We start from the raw sequence: 15,561 nt of genomic DNA, 5'->3' as shown, positions 1-15,561 counted from the left end.
ATGAGAGGAGGGGCGACAGAGAGGAGGTGAGAACAGTTCAGGTGTTAATAAAGGCGGAGTTCAGAGAGGATAAGGACAGTTACAGGAGAAGGTGTCAGGGACCCTGGGTCTGAGCGACCCAGGACCCTGAGCAGTTATGAAGTATATGTGCTATATGTGATACTGTGCTACTGTTCTGTGTCCACATTTGTATGTAGGCAGGTATGTGTGTGTATGTACAGCTGCTTTCTGTAGCACCTTCAGGCCTGATGGGTGTGGCCCTGCTGGAGGACTGGCCACACCTGAAGTCCCTGCCACACTCCAAGTTAGACTAGACTAGACTAGACTAGTGTCGTGTCTGCCCGCAGGAGTTGTGTTTGACGGCTGCCTCTGTTGTTTCCTTGCAGGAAGAGCGTGGAGCAGAATGCATGGCATGTGCGGTAACACGGGAGCGGAGAGCACGAGCACGGACGTTTGAGTGAGACACGACACAGGAGTCTAGGGAGCTCCGGGGATTTATTATGTACTGGTCATTTACTGCACTGTAAATAAACGCACTGCTTACATTCAGAGCTCCACGCCTGGGTCCTCCTTTTCCTCACATCCCCGCAGTTGGCTATCGGCAACCGTGACAGAAGGTTGGAGTTTAAACTCCAGCAGAACAACATAACAGAGGTGTGGAATGGCACGAAGACCATCCAACAGCAGAGGAGCTGGGGGTGGTGAGGACAGAGCTAACGTGTTGAATGTGTTTTACAACAGACTGGACACTGCAGTGAATGTTGCTCCCCCCACAGCATTACCTGTGGTCAGCCTGCAGTCCACAGCCACCCACTGTCTCCACACTGCATCATAGCCTCCTGTAAAAGTCCTGACACCCCTCCCCCCCCCTCTCACTTTCACTCATGACCAGGTTCAGAGACAGATGAGGAGACTCCACAAGTCTGCTGGACCAGACAGTGTGAGTCCCGTGTCCTCGAGGCCTGCTCCCCCAGCTTTGTGGAGTCTTTCATAAACTGTTCATGTTGAGTGTGAGTCTACAGAGGGTCCCATTGCTGTGGAAGACATCATGCCTCGTTCCTGTACCAAAGACGCCACATCCCATTGGCCCCAGGATTACAGACCTGGCATCTTCAGAAGTTTTCTGATGACTCTGCGGTGGTTGGGTGGATCGGTGAGGGTGATGAGTCAGAGTAGCGGGCTGTGGTTAACTCCTTTGTCACGTGGTGCGAGAGAATTATTTACAGCTCAACGTACTTAAGGAGGACCAGGAAACCTGTGACCCCTATTTCAATCGAGGGGGTCGATGTGGACTATAAATACCTCGGAGTACACAACGATAATAAACTGCACTGGGTTAAAAACACCGCTGCACTCTTTAGATGAAAGAAAAAGGAACAAGAAGTTGATTTTACATGTGAATCAGAAAATCAGAGGGATGCTCTGGTGGGTAAACATTCATTATCACAAACTCTGATGTCAAACTTCCTTTGACAATAACATAACGCCCATTATTCTCTTTTATACAGTCAGCCACGGTGAGGGAGAGGTTCCACCTTAATAATATTACTACAGCCCTGCTGCCTCTGCTGAATGATGGGAAATAAACGTATCCACAAAAAGTGTCCCAACAGTGTAACTGACTTCATCATCAACATCATCATCATGGTTTATTTATATAGCACTTTAAAAACACACAAGGCCGACCAAAGTGCTGAACAACAGAAACATAATAGATGCCATAAGAATAATAAATATGATAAAATAATAAACATAGCGAAAACAATAAAATACAAGTCAGTCAACCACTGAGTCAAAGCCAGTGAATAAAAATGTGTTTTCAATCTGGATTTAAAAACCAGCACTGATGTCGATCGCCTAATGTGAAGAGGAAGATTATTGCAAAGCTCAGGAGCCACGATAGAGAACGCTCGGTCTCCTCAGTTTCAGCCGTGATTTGGGGACTGAGACTTGATGCTGAACTCTAATTAAAAAGTGCTCCTTTCATGCTCCTTTCTGTGTATTGTTTCATACAAAGTTTAAATGATTCCTAAATCAGGGGAGGAGGCCCCGGGGCAGACCCAGGACACGCTGGAAAGATTGTATCTCTCGGCTGGCCTGGGAACACCTTGGTGGTCTCATGGACAAGCTGGAGGAGGTGGCTGGGGAGAAAGTCTGGGTTTCTCTGCTGAGGCTGCTGCCCCCGCGACCCGGCCCTGGGTAAGCGGAAGAAGATGGATGGATGATTCCTAAATCTGTGGATAACCAATCAAACTGTGCTCTCATCACATCATTATGTGAACAAGTCTGAGGATGATGAAGTTCCTCTGATGAAGCACAGACAGCTGATACAAACACTCTGTTTAACCTGTTGCTTCGGTTCTTTGGAGGTTTGTAAAGAACCTGAGAGGAGTTCTCATGTTCAGACACGTCTGTATGACGAACTCCAGGATGATGTCAGAGGGGGTGGCGGCTGAGGAGCAGGACTCCTCCCACACATGCTACAGAGTGCAGCACTGAGACTGATCTGCAGATGGCGCCACACTGACACAAATCAGCAGCCTGAGCTCCACAGCCTGAACCCACAGAGACCCCCACCCACAGCAGCACAGAGCAGTGACCGCCCGGAGGAAGAGGAGGAGTCCCGGTGCTGAATGAGCGGATTATTCAGGTGAAGCTGCTGCAGAGGAACACAAGGTCCTCAGTCTGGTTCGTTTTCCAGGAGTCGCAGAGGAGAACCATCAGAGGAGGAGAACCATCAAAGGAACATCAGAGCTGTGAGTTCACTGCTTCTCCTTCTTCTCTCTGTGGTTCTTCAGACTCAAATGTGACTTTTTCCTGTGTTTTAATCAAACGCACCCAGACTCTGGGGTGGGCGGGGTCAGCGCTGCACCAGGCTCCTGCTGGTTAAACAAACACTGAGCCCAGATCAGTTTATTAGTGTTTAATACTGAGACGTCCATCAGAGATAAAGAGCAGCTGAAGAGCTGCTTCTCCTTCTCTGCTCTCTCTCCTGCTGCACGCGTCACAGACTCAAACAACAGTTTAATGATCAGCCGATTAATCAGAGCGATTAGTTTGAGGTTTGCAAACATGTTTCAGGCCAGATGTTAAACTCTGTGCAGATGTGGCGCTTTGATGTTTTTCTCTTTGATAATTTTAATGTTTTTACTTTGTAAACTAAATCAGTTCAGAGGAGCTGCGTCAGAGTTTGAAACCATCCTCTGAACGATCACCTCGTCCCTCATTCACTTTCATCTTTAGCTTTTCTTCATGTTTGGCACTAAAGTTGACCTCAGTTATTATCTCATCTTATTTTCACTCCTTGTGTTGTTGAGTCTCTGCTTTCTTCTGTCTGTATCATCAGTGTGGTGACCTCTGACCTCTGTGATATCTCTGTGCACAGTGTTTTAAGATGAATCAAAGTGCAGTTAGTGTGGTGGGCTATGATCTCTGAATTTATACAAAGCGGTCGGTTATGAAGACGATGAGCAGGTGAACGACCCCTCAGCCACAGACTGATGATGAAACCAAGCAGCTCCACATTAATCCTGCAGTAATAATCATTTTACCCTCTGATGTAAGAAATACTTCATCATAGTCACAGACTTTTATACTTTACAGTGCTGTGTTACTGCTGTGGTGTCACTACAGCACTGAGTCCTACAGAATGAAGCCAGCTTGATGCGACTGTAAGGACCGCTCAAACCTTTCAGACCTCATGCTGCAGGTTTTTAATGTTAATGAGTATCAGAGTGTCAATAACAAAAGGTTATCAGATCAGAGTGGAGCCTGCGTCTGTCTGAACCTCGAGCAGAGTTTAAACAAGAACAAAATCAAATCTGAGAGAAAATCCAGTAAAGATGCTGAAGCCTCTTCAGGCAGGGAGCTGCCAGCAGCTCGGGTCAGCAGGTGTTGCTCCTCCACCTGTAGATGTTCCTCAGCACTGGTGGAGGTTTCCTTCACACAATCAAAACTGAACACGACATCTAAAATCATCAGTTAATCCTCACCATCAAACTCGGACGTCTTTTTAAAGCTCCATGAAGGATTTCAGACTCAGTCACTGTGAGACTTCCTGCATTTCAGGGCAGAGTATCTAAATTCCAGGCACAGATCCATGTCTGCATGTTGTTGCGAAGTTGTTTGGATGTCGTTGGGACGTAGTTGGGATGTTGTTGGGATATTGTCAGGACGTTCTTGGGATGTTGATGTATGTCTGGTGTTTGCTTGATGTTTCACGCCTCTGTGTCTCAGTGGAGATGCAGTGCTGATGCTGCTGCACAGTGAGTGATATTACAGGGTGAATGTGGGAAACAGAAGCTCGGCCTGCTGCTGCTTAGTTGTAGAGGATGTTTGTGAAACGGTCGACTGACGTGAAGGAATCTCCTCTGATTAAACAGCCGACCTCAGACCGACCGGAGTTTGCTGGGAAGTTTCAGAGCACCGTGAACTCACCTGCAGCTCTGATTTCACAGCCTGATGCCTGATCTGATCTCTTCTTATCTTCTGCTGCTTCCTGTCTCAAGCTGGCGTCTCATCGTGTCTGAGCCTCACTCATCTCGTTCCTCACATTAAATGCAAACTGACTTTAAATATGACCGATGGTAGCAGCTGTCTTCCTGCAGCAGGTCTGGGATGAGTGCTAACTCTCTGACTGTTCATAAAGGTTTTCACTGAGAGAAGAAGTCTGCGTAATCGCAGTGAGCAGCTGATTCCTGTCTCTGAGTGCAGGCTGGCTGTAAACGCTGCAGCTCACCTGTCTGTTCAAACACACGTTCATCACCACAAATGCTTTCAGGCTACACAGAAACAGCAAAATCAAAGTTTCACATGAACACACACACACGTACAGTGAGAAAAGACTTGAAGCATATTTACAGACCACTCCGGGAAATGTTTGGATTTGAATCGATGAGGTCATGGTGGGGTGGGCGGGGTCAGACTGTGAAAACATTTCTACTCGGTGGAAATATCTGCTGTTTGGATCATGTTCTCCATATTTAGTGAAATATTTGCAGGCTTTGTGTAAAACAAGCTGCTCACAGGTAGTGAGGGCTGACCTGCTGACAGAATCACAGAGCTGGTATTCAGCTGCAAGGTCTCAGGACTTCCTCCTCACAGCTCTGCTCTGTTGGTAGAGCTGATGTTGCATCAGGTCATGTGACCCAGCAGCCGAGTGCAGCTGTTGAAAGTCAGAGTTTGAACTTTGAACTTTAGAAAGTGAGTTAGCAGCTCCGACTGAGGGGAGGCTTCTGTGTTATTTGGCTGCGTTGGTTCAGCATGACAAACAGGAAACAGTTTTTGCTCCTGATAATGAACTCTGCTAATGACAAGCGCAGATGGGCGAGTGAGCTCCGCTCAGTCTTTCTCTCTCTCTGCCACTCAGGGTGGAGCTGAGCTGCTGACTGCAAACATTCATGTGTCGCTGCTCTGTTATCTCTGTTATCTCTGTTATCTCTGTGTTATTGATCTTCTTGATCTTCTGTCAGCTTCTCTTTGTTTTCCTGCTGTTTGTGTCGCTCCACCGACGTGACACCATCTGTGAGAAAAGCTTCACTCAGGCTCTCTGTGACCTTCAGAGCTCTCGCAGGCCTTCCTGTTTGAATGCTGTCTTCTTCTGTATCTTTGTTGGCAGTGTTGGTCAAGTTACTTGAAAAAAGTAATTAGTAACTAATTACTAATTACTTCCCCCAAAAAGTAATCCTGTTACTCTACTGATTACTTATTTTCAAAAGTAATTAATTACTTAGTTACTTTTTTTAAAAACACGATGTACAACCTGAGTAGGTGATAAAGTGATAGATCTTTCAGCCCAGTTCTACTTTTTCTGCATAATCCATCATACAAAATGTAATCAGATGGAAAAGTCTCTTTTTAAAACTTGTTTTATTAGTTTTAATCTTTAAAATGTAAAAATTTAATTATCTGCAACATTCTCTGACTGGAAGAAATTAGTTTAACATTTAAACCTATTTTCTGCACATTCCAGCACATAAAATAAAATATTTTGTGTGTTTATACTCAGTCTTTCAAATAGATGCAAGTAAAACACAGCAGAAAATAAATAAAGTCAAAGACTCAGCGGTCCTGTTGCTCTATTTTCACCTGTAAAGCAGGAGTGGGGCAGGCGGAGGTTTGCCCTGGTGCAGGTGTGCCGCGGTCAGTGGAAGAATCCGCGAGTTTCTCTCTGAGTTTCCCATTACGTCGTAGCTACTCGGTGCTTGTTGGAAGTTTAGGGGTTTTTCGCTGTAAAAAGAAGTTTTCTTCCCACGCACAGCGGACACTAATGTTTTTGTCACTTTTTATGGAATCAAACTCAAAGTAAGGTCAGTACTTCCACGCTTTAAACGCTGCACGCTCATACTCTCTCTGCACTCGATATATGATCCATTGTTGATCTGCACACAGCTGTTGTCACGAACGTCGCACTCGCTTACGTCACTGTCGTGAGACACTCTCGCAAAAAATCACGGTTTTAGTAACGCAGTAACGCAGCGTTCCTACGGGAAAGTAACGGTAATCTAATTACCGTTTTTGCAATAGTAATCCCTTACTTTACTCGTTACTTGAAAAAAGTAATCAGATTACAGTAACGCGTTACTGCCCATCTCTGGTTGTTGGTGCTCTGCAGCATTTCCAGCACGTTCTCCTCTGCAGGTTTCGGTACATTTAATCAGTTCATGGGACTGTGGCGGCTCATTGGACATCTTTAACCTTCATCATCATCAACTCAAACATCTTCACACAGCAGTCTCGCTGATCTTTCATCTTCACGTTCTTGTTCCTGATCGATGTATCCAGAAACTGCAACATCTAACCTGTGTTCACTCCTTGAGAGAATGAGCACCGACGTGCTGTCAGAAGCTTAGCATGAACTTTGAACCTGTTCTCAGAGTTTTTCATTCAGGCTGAGCTGCAGCTCGTGTTCGGTCAGATGGAGGTTTGTGTCTGAGCTCTGAGCTGGAGAGAAAAACACACGATCAGGACGAGACAGGAAACAAAAGCTGACATGTTGATAAAACTGTTATTTCAAACAGAGTTGGGTGTGTTTCGTAACTATTAGACCTTATAAGGCAGCAGCAGAGAGAGGGTCAGAGCTGCAGACTGCTGCTGTTTGCTCTGAAAACACACAAAACATCCAGCAGACACACAGCGACCAGCCGGCAAACACTGAGCTAATGTCCAGCCAAAAGCCGAAAATATCACCAACATACAACGACTGTGAAGCCAGCAGTGAGCACGCTCTGAGCTGACGTCACAGCAGTAACCATCCGACAGCCCCTCTTGCAAGTGAAGGCCCACCGGAGCCCACTGGAGGGCAGGCATGTATACTGCTCTGTCCTCACCCAGGACCAGTTTGCCTTGGGAGACCAGTAGCTCCTGGGTTCATGCTGGTGTAGTAACCACCACCATGATGAGGTGATTCACAGGTATGTGTGTCAGGAACCACCGCACTCATCTGATGCTGAACAACTACAGATGCTACTGATACTCACAGCCGTGTCGGGTGTTACAGGTCATCAGAACAAGGACTGAGCTGCAGATGAAAATACGGTTTCCTCAGAGTCACATGATCAGCTGATCACATGATGCCTCTGAGGTGTGCACATGCTCAGAGCATGTTTGTGATGTCACTCTCTGATGGTTGTTTCCTCTGATAGGAGAATGACTGACGTGCGGTTGGCTTCAGTTTCCACCGTCTCCAAGGTTACAAGCCTGTCACAAGGATGCGGTTCCCACGGCAACGAGCCTCCAGCTTTCGTCCTTCCTCCCCGTAATGCCCGGGTCACGCTGGGGGCAGAAGCTCGACTGGAGGGCAAGGTGAGACTCTGATTGGTTCTTTTTACCTCTAAACCTGAAACAGTGAACAGCGTTTACACCTCTGAGGTGGTTTAAGGTGGACTCGACACCGTGAAGATAACTAAGATGTGAGATATTTCCACCTGTCAGGTCTGAGAATGAGACGTTCCGGCACTCTGAACTCTGGATGAAGCCGACCTTCAGTCTCTGGAGGTTCATCAGAGCCGATGTCAGCAGCAGCTGAGCTCTTCAGACATGCAGCCTTTCTTATCAGACGGAGGTTTCAGCCCACTTTAAACTCTGGCTTTGTATAAATAGTTGTGTTCCTGTGACCTGAGCGAGCGGTGCCAGCGTGCATCAGTGTAATCACCACAGTTTGACCAAATATAAACATGGAGGCTAGAAATGAGGCTCTGTGTATGAGGAAAGCCTCAGGAGACGCTGACGCCCTCACAGACTCACAACAGACTGACGATCAAAGTCAGACTGGCTCATTTTAAACGACTCACTTTAATGCAGAAAATTAATTGTTAAAACTTCTTGATGATTTATACGTGTTAATATTTATCATTTCCTCTTTTCTGAGCACTTTGCAACCTGTATGCCTTCCTCTTATTTTTGTATATATATTCCTCTTCATTATTATTTATTTCTGCACAGTCAAAGGAGCTTGCAAAGAAAAGCGTCTGGACTTCTTTAAGTTGCTTGAAGACGTTTCACCTCTCATCCGAGAAGCTTCTTCAGTTCTAAGGTCAAATGGTGGAGAGTCCCAGATATAAACCCAGTGGGAGTTTCCCCCCACAGAGGGACAAAAGGACCCCCTGATGATCCTCTAATCACATGAGCCAAGGTGTGAAACTGGGTGTGGGTCCCAATCAGCCAGAATTTCGGGTGAGCTCATTGTGAAACCTGGCCCCACCTTATCATGTGATTTCCTGAGGTCAGATGGCCCAGGATGTGAGTGGGCATTAAGGCGTCTGGGAGGGATCTCAAAACTGGATTATAGATGGCAGAGAGTTGGTGTCGTAGAACTGAAGAAGCTTCTCGGATGAGAGGTGAAACGTCTTCAAGCAACTTAAAGAAGTCCAGACGCTTTTCTTTGCAAGCTTCTTAGACTATGATGACCTGGATGACTGAGAACCTTCACAGACTTGTTCCTGCACAGTTGGTGTGGAGCACCTACAATTCTGTTGCACATGTACAATAACAATAAAGGGCTATTCTATTCTATTCTATTCTATTCTATTCTACTCTTCAACATAACACTGAAGCAGGACTTGAGGACAGACACTCGGTGTGGGAGGAATGACACGATTTGTGTCTGGATCTTTTTCCAGAATAAAGTGCTTCACAGATCTGAGAGACCATAAAAACAGAGCTCACAGCAGCAGATCATAAAAGCAGGACTGAGACAGAACAAACATCCCAACTTTAAAGAACACGTTTAAGGCGGTTCGCTGCCAGCCACAGAAATAAGAGCGAGGAAGATCAGGCTGAACCTTCATCACAGGTCAGGAGACTGTGTTTGTATCTGAGAGTCTGAAAGGCTGGAAGGATGTGAGAGCGGACGGATTAACATTTCTTCAGTCTTGTGACCGGCTGCATCCTGATGTGAAGCCTCCCAACAATCCCAGCACACCAAACGCTCTGTTTCTGCTTTATTTGCTCTCTGAAGTCATTTTCTGTGTTTGGCCCGACTTTAATCAGCGGCTCTTACGCTGCTCTGGTTTCCCCCGTGGTTTTACACCAGTTTAACCACTTAAAGACCCAATCGCAGCCAAACTGGACAAGTTTCACCTGAAGGCAGCGCTCTTCATTTCTGCCTCAGCTCCTCTGGCTGTCTGCTGACTGCATGTGAAGAATCCCAGGACACCTGAATGCACCACAAATCCCCAAACATGATGGATGGATCTGCAAAGCCTGATGGCAGCTGAAAGTCCTCAAACACATCTGTCCACCACATGCTGCACACACACAAACACTCACAGAGACACACACACACAGACACACACACACACAAACACACAGAGAGACACACACACAGACACACACACACACACACACAGACACACACACACACACACAGAGAGACAGACACACAGACACACAGAGAGACAGACACACACACACACACACACACACACAGAGACAGACACACAAACACACAGAGAGACAGACACACAGACACACAGAGAGACAGACACACACACACACAGACACACACAGAGACAGACACACAAACACACAGAGAGACAGACACACAGACACACAGAGAGACAGACACACACACACACACACACACACACACACACACACACACACACACAGACACACAAACACACAGAGAGACAGACACACAGACACACACACAGACACACACACACACACAGACAGACACACAAACACACAGAGAGACAGACACACAAACACTCACAGAGACACACACACACAGACACACACACACACACAGAGAGACACACACACACACACACACACACACACACGCAAACACTCACAGAGACACACACACACAGACACACACACACACACAGAGAGACAGACACACAGACACACACACACACACACACAGAGAGACAGACACACAGACACACACACACACAGAGAGACAGACACACACACACACAGACACACACACACACAGACACACACACGCTTGCTTTCCTAGTTCTGTGAGGTCCTTAGTCCTCTTCGAGTCCTGCAGATTCGGTCTGCTTGTCTGCTTCTGTCGCGCTGACCTCAAACCAAACACACACTGTATATAAAAGATGGACACAGCCTCCGTTATGCCGGATGAGTCAGCTGGACGAGTCTGTGTGAAATCAGCTGATTGCTTTTCTCCATTGTCTGAATCGTTCAGGTGCGCGGCCATCCTGAGCCACAGGTCACATGGTACAGAGAGGGAAGGGCCATGATTGGTGGAGAGCACTACATCGTGGAACGGGGTGGGCGGGGCAGCTTCAGCCTTTTGGTGAGAGGGGTCACGGAGGAGGACCTGGGCAGTTACACCTGTCAGGCAACCAATCAGGCGGGGAGCCGTCAGGTTACCGTGGAGATCCTTCTGGAAGGTAAGAGCGTGAGCAGCTCTGACAGGAAACAGTCACTGTGAGGAAAACGTGTTCGTATGGTTTTCCTCTGTGGACATGTGACACCCACACTCGTTATGCCCTCATTTTATTTCTGCTTGCTGCCTTGTTGGTTCAAATAAAAACACTCATAACGTTTTTTTAAAGGTTTAACGAAAGCTCGATCTGATGCTCTGATGTTTTTCCACCTGCAGAGAATTCTGGGAAGAAATACGTCGTGCCGCCGTCCATGAAAGCAGGGTGAGCCGTGCAAACAGCTGTGAGCGCGACGTCTCAGAGGACACTCCTTTCACACAGCTCTGAGTTTGGCTGAACGTTTTCCTCCCAAACAAAAAACACTGCTCACAAAAATGAAAGGAACACTTTGAAAACTCATCAGGCTCGATGGGAAAACCTGGTGCTGGACTTCAGCACTGATATGGACCGGGTCGTGTGTCAGGAGTCACATCGATTCATTTAATTAAAAATGATCAACGTGCAGAGGCTGAATTCAAACATCCCAAAGAGTTTAAATTAAAATTTCATTCGAATCAGTGAAAACGTCTTCCTGTGGGGGGCTGTGTGTCCCTCCATGAATAAGCCTCCCACACATTCAGGCATCATCCTGGAGGAGTTGAGCTACCTAAGCAGCCTCTGCAGGGTCCAGTCCTCACCTCATGCTACCAGCATGGAGACCAGCCGAATGCAAAACTAGTGAAAAACAGTCAGAAGAGAAGAGGAAGGAAACATGTGAGTGTCCTCCACCCGTGAAAGCATTCCTGCTCTGGGGGCTGTGTCCTTGTTGTTAGTTTCATTAACACCAAAGCAGCTGAACCTGATTAACACCTCCTCTGATACTGAACCAATCAGATCAGTATCCCAAAGTTCACTGACTTGATGTCAAACTCAGATTAAAAAGTGCTCCTTTCATTTTTTCAGCAGTGTGTAAACACCAGCATCCAAACACCAGGTGGCGCTGCTGCACAGGGTTGCACTCCATGCTTATAAAGAAGTAACTGCTAAGTGCTGATCCCAGAACTCCATCTCTCACGATTCCAGGTGTCGCTCTGCAGCTCCTGCTGTGGAGAACAGGCCGAGCATTTGGAGCGAGAGTCCCCCAAAGTTCATCAACAAACCGAGCCGAGTGTTTGCCGAGCCGGGACAGAGCGCCAAGTTCTCCGCCAAAACCACAGGACGCCCACAGCCCAGGGTCACCTGGCACAAGGTACGAGGAGCTTGAGATCAGAGCTGCAGAGGAACAGCTGAGAAGCTGTGGGATCTCAGTCTCACTCGCAGCGGCGGCTGGAGGACAGATTCTTTGTCCGCTTTTACTGATTAACTCAGTATTTACTGTTTGTCTCTCAGGGGGAGGCGGAGCTTCAGTCTGGTGGGCGGGTCAGCATGTACGAGCGCTCAGGCCTTCACTTCCTGGAGATAAAGGATGTGATTGTCCAGGATGCAGGAAGTTACAAGTGTTTGATCAGCAACGGTTCCGGAACAGCGACTGCCTGCGCCGAGCTTACCGTCCAGGGTGAGGCAGCCAATCAGAGTCGTTCAGCTGCTGCACGCGCTCATTTGTCATTATTTAAAACTGCAAACCAAACGCTGCAGTTCCTCTGCTGTCCAGCAGAGGCAGCAGTGAGTCAGCCCCACGTTAAAACATGTTTACAGCCTGATGTTGAGCAGCTGGTGGCGGTGAGGCGCTCTGAGCGTGTGACTGTGTGGATGCTGATGATGTGGACGTTCTCTCTCTCACGTGTCCTCCCCTCTCTTCTCCAGGTGCTCCTGACGACTCGTCCAGGTGAGTGCTGTCATGTCTGGATGTGTTAACAGTAAGAATCCCTCAGAGCTGTTTCCTGTCTGAAGCTCTGGTGGACGGACAGCAGCGTCCCTCTCAGAGCTTCGTCAGCTCCTGGGAAACGTGGCTCCTCTTTCCTTTGCTGCTGCGAAAGTTTTCCAGCTGAGTTTGAGATCTTTTGGCTTCACGAGCTGGAAACTTGTTCTGGAAAACTGCTTGAGTGTTCACAGCAGCAGGTTAGAGGCAGCCGAAGGAAGCAGAGGAGATTCCTCATCAATCTGAACTCCTGTGGGGACGCTAACCGGCAGGTTTCACCTTTCAGAACCTGCTGCAAATAATCCGTCTGAGGTTTCTTACTGTCTGACCGAAAAGAGACGTCATAAAAATAAATCCACCAGTAAATCAAATATTTCCAGACTGCAAAGAATTAAAAACATGCTGTCACACGGGGACAGTCACCGCGGTAACGAGGACGGCATGTTCAGAATCATCCACTCTGGTTCCTCCCGCAGGACCGGCCGGCCCACTGACGACCCACAGACCAGAACCAGGAGCCAGAAGGAGGGCAGAGCTGCTCCCAGCTCCCAGCCCGAGGAGCAAGAGCCCAGACAGGCCGCCTCCTGGAGGAGCGAACCACCTGCACAGCTCCCTCTGCTGGCTGAGAGGAGAACTGCACCTGATCAGGTTATTTTACTACTACTAATAATAATGTTTCTGAAACTCATGCCATCTAAAGCAGAATAAATGAAAGAGAATGACATGAAGTGAAAGAGCTCCTGCTCCCCTGCAGGTCCGGTCCATCGACGCTCCTGATCCAGATCTGACCTGCTCGGTCCAGCAGTCAGGACCCGGCTCAGATAGCAGGTCAGAACTTGGATCAATCCACTTTTATTTAAATGTGAAGTCACGTCCACTTTCAGGTGTGTTCAGGATCACCTGTGTGTTTCAGGCCGGTGAGGACGTCCAAGGCGGGTTCCAACCTGCGGTTCGAGGCCGTCCCCCTGGACCAGGAGGCCACAGAGGGAGCTCAGGTCACGTTCACCTGCCAAGGTGAGAAACGCCTCAGACTGTGAAGGTGGAATCACTGACACGAGGCAGCTCTGAGCAGATGGTTAATGATGATTTAAATAAAGGTTTCATTTCAGGTCTCAGCTCCTCCACAGCTTTACTGTGACTTTAAGATCCTGTGAGTGTGAGCCGCCTCTCCTCTTCCTCACAGTGTCCTCCTCTGCTGCCGGCGCCGTGGTCACCTGGCTGAAGGACGGGGGGCCCGTGAGGACGGGATCAGGTCTGTGGCAGAGACGAGACGGCACCCGTCTCACTCTCACCGTGGAGAGGGTGAGACGGGTGGACCAGGGCGTGTACAGGTGTCAGCTGACCAACGCTGACGGGCTGACGGTGGACTCTGCAGCGTGGACGCTCCTCGTGCACAGTGAGTTCCTCCTCACATAGACTAAAGGACCTGAAATGAAACCTTTATTTAAACCATCTCCTCAGAGCTGCTTCATGATGGATGGGTGGGTGGATGAATGGATGGGGGGTGGCCATCTACTGTTTGGAAGGTTAGTGGTTCGATCCCTGGCTCCCTTCTTGGGCAAGATAATAACCCCAAATTGCTCTCAGATGCATCCATCAGAGAATGAATGCATGAATGTTAGTAAGGAAGCACAACAATCTTAGAAGACATGCGTGTATGGGTGAGTGTGACTGGGTGAATGTGGCGTGTTGTATAGACCGCTTTGAGTACTGTGGGAGAGCAGAAAGGTGCTGTGTAAGAGTCGGTCCATGACCCTGTGTGGATTCATAGATGTTGTAACGCAGGGCAGAGGAACAGCTTCACTCTGAGGCTCAGAGTGTGATGACAGAGTCCTCCAGCAGAGGGCAGCACTGACTCTCACACAGAAACACAATCGTGGTCCAACAGGAAACTGAGGACATACTCCACCCTGACCTTTGACCTGACCTTCTGATCAGAGAGAGAAAAACAAACACACACAGGACAGAAATGTTTGTGTGGGAGAGTCTGAGACGTTTGGAGTGAAGCAGGAAGAAGTGCACTCTGAACTCACAGGAAGTGTTTCATCAGCTCACCTGAAACATGTGGACACCGTGAACGCTGCCACCTGCTCACCTTCATGACAGGAACAGGCTGCAGTGAGCAAACACCAGTTTATGGTCCATCATAACTGTAGCAATGACATAAAGTCTGAAAATAGAGTCTGGGTTTCAAATCTATCTTTAAAACAGAGTCGTTGTCACAGAGCACCCACACCCGCAGCATTCACACCACAGTGTAGTGGGCTCCTCCATCCTTACTAGAATCCTGCAAACACACAGCGGTCGTCTTCAAGAGGGATGAAACCACCTGCAGAGCTGCTGCTGGGGAAAGTGTTCAGCTGTTAAACCCACGAGCGGCTTTAGTGTTATTATCTCTGCAGACCTGCAAACACCTCCACCTCCTCCATCCACTCATACAGATCACCTACAGTCACCGTGACTCATTCACCAGCATGAAGCAGATTAACTGATTATCAGAGTGTGTGTGGTGAGGTTACTCACACCGTCTCGTTACCTGCTCTGTTCCTGTCGTTTCGATTGGTCAGAATCATGAAGCTGATGTAACCACGTGGATCAGCTGGAGTCACAGCTCAGGTTTTTCAGCGCCGTGTCGTTGAACCGCTGAGCAGAGGCAGCAGAGAGCCGAGAGCCATATAAAGACAAAACACGCAGCAGCAGCACACACACACACACACACACACACACACACACACACACACACACACACACACAGAGTAAGACTGAAGCTGACCCAAGAAGGGCATGCAGAGGGAGTCCACAGCTTCATCAGGCGGTGGGGACTCCTCTCAGCTCTGCAGCTGATCCCAGGTCTGCCTCGGC

At 48.1% G+C, this 15,561-nt stretch overlaps 1 protein-coding gene across 4 annotated transcripts in view; it reads left to right on the top strand.

Moving 5' to 3' along the window:
- The first annotated feature begins 2,629 nt into the window (after nt 1-2,629).
- The window catches only part of mylka (myosin, light chain kinase a), a 45,365-nt gene continuing 32,433 nt past the window's right edge, over nt 2,630-15,561 (top strand). The window contains exons 1-11 of one of the 4 annotated variants that reach the window (XM_026144124.1): nt 2,630-2,756; nt 7,644-7,803; nt 10,661-10,868; nt 11,081-11,126; nt 11,925-12,090; nt 12,231-12,396; nt 12,645-12,666; nt 13,176-13,347; nt 13,454-13,527; nt 13,613-13,713; nt 13,883-14,095. In XM_026144124.1, the coding sequence (XP_025999909.1) occupies nt 7,648-7,803; nt 10,661-10,868; nt 11,081-11,126; nt 11,925-12,090; nt 12,231-12,396; nt 12,645-12,666; nt 13,176-13,347; nt 13,454-13,527; nt 13,613-13,713; nt 13,883-14,095 (1,324 nt within the window). In that variant the 5' untranslated portion in view covers nt 2,630-2,756; nt 7,644-7,647. Of the gene's footprint in view, nt 2,757-7,643; nt 7,804-10,660; nt 10,869-11,080; nt 11,616-11,804; nt 11,836-11,924; nt 12,091-12,230; nt 12,397-12,644; nt 12,667-13,175; nt 13,348-13,453; nt 13,528-13,612; nt 13,714-13,882; nt 14,096-15,561 lie in introns of those variants that run through there. The other 3 variants (XM_026144125.1, XM_026144126.1, XM_026144127.1) reach the window with 3 other exon arrangements.

Source organism: Astatotilapia calliptera, chromosome 16 (genome assembly GCF_900246225.1).
Source record: "Astatotilapia calliptera chromosome 16, fAstCal1.2, whole genome shotgun sequence".
Taxonomy (NCBI): domain Eukaryota; kingdom Metazoa; phylum Chordata; class Actinopteri; order Cichliformes; family Cichlidae; genus Astatotilapia; species Astatotilapia calliptera.
The sequence above is the reverse complement of the archived record's forward strand: the minus strand, read 5'-3'. Positions and strand labels throughout refer to the sequence as shown.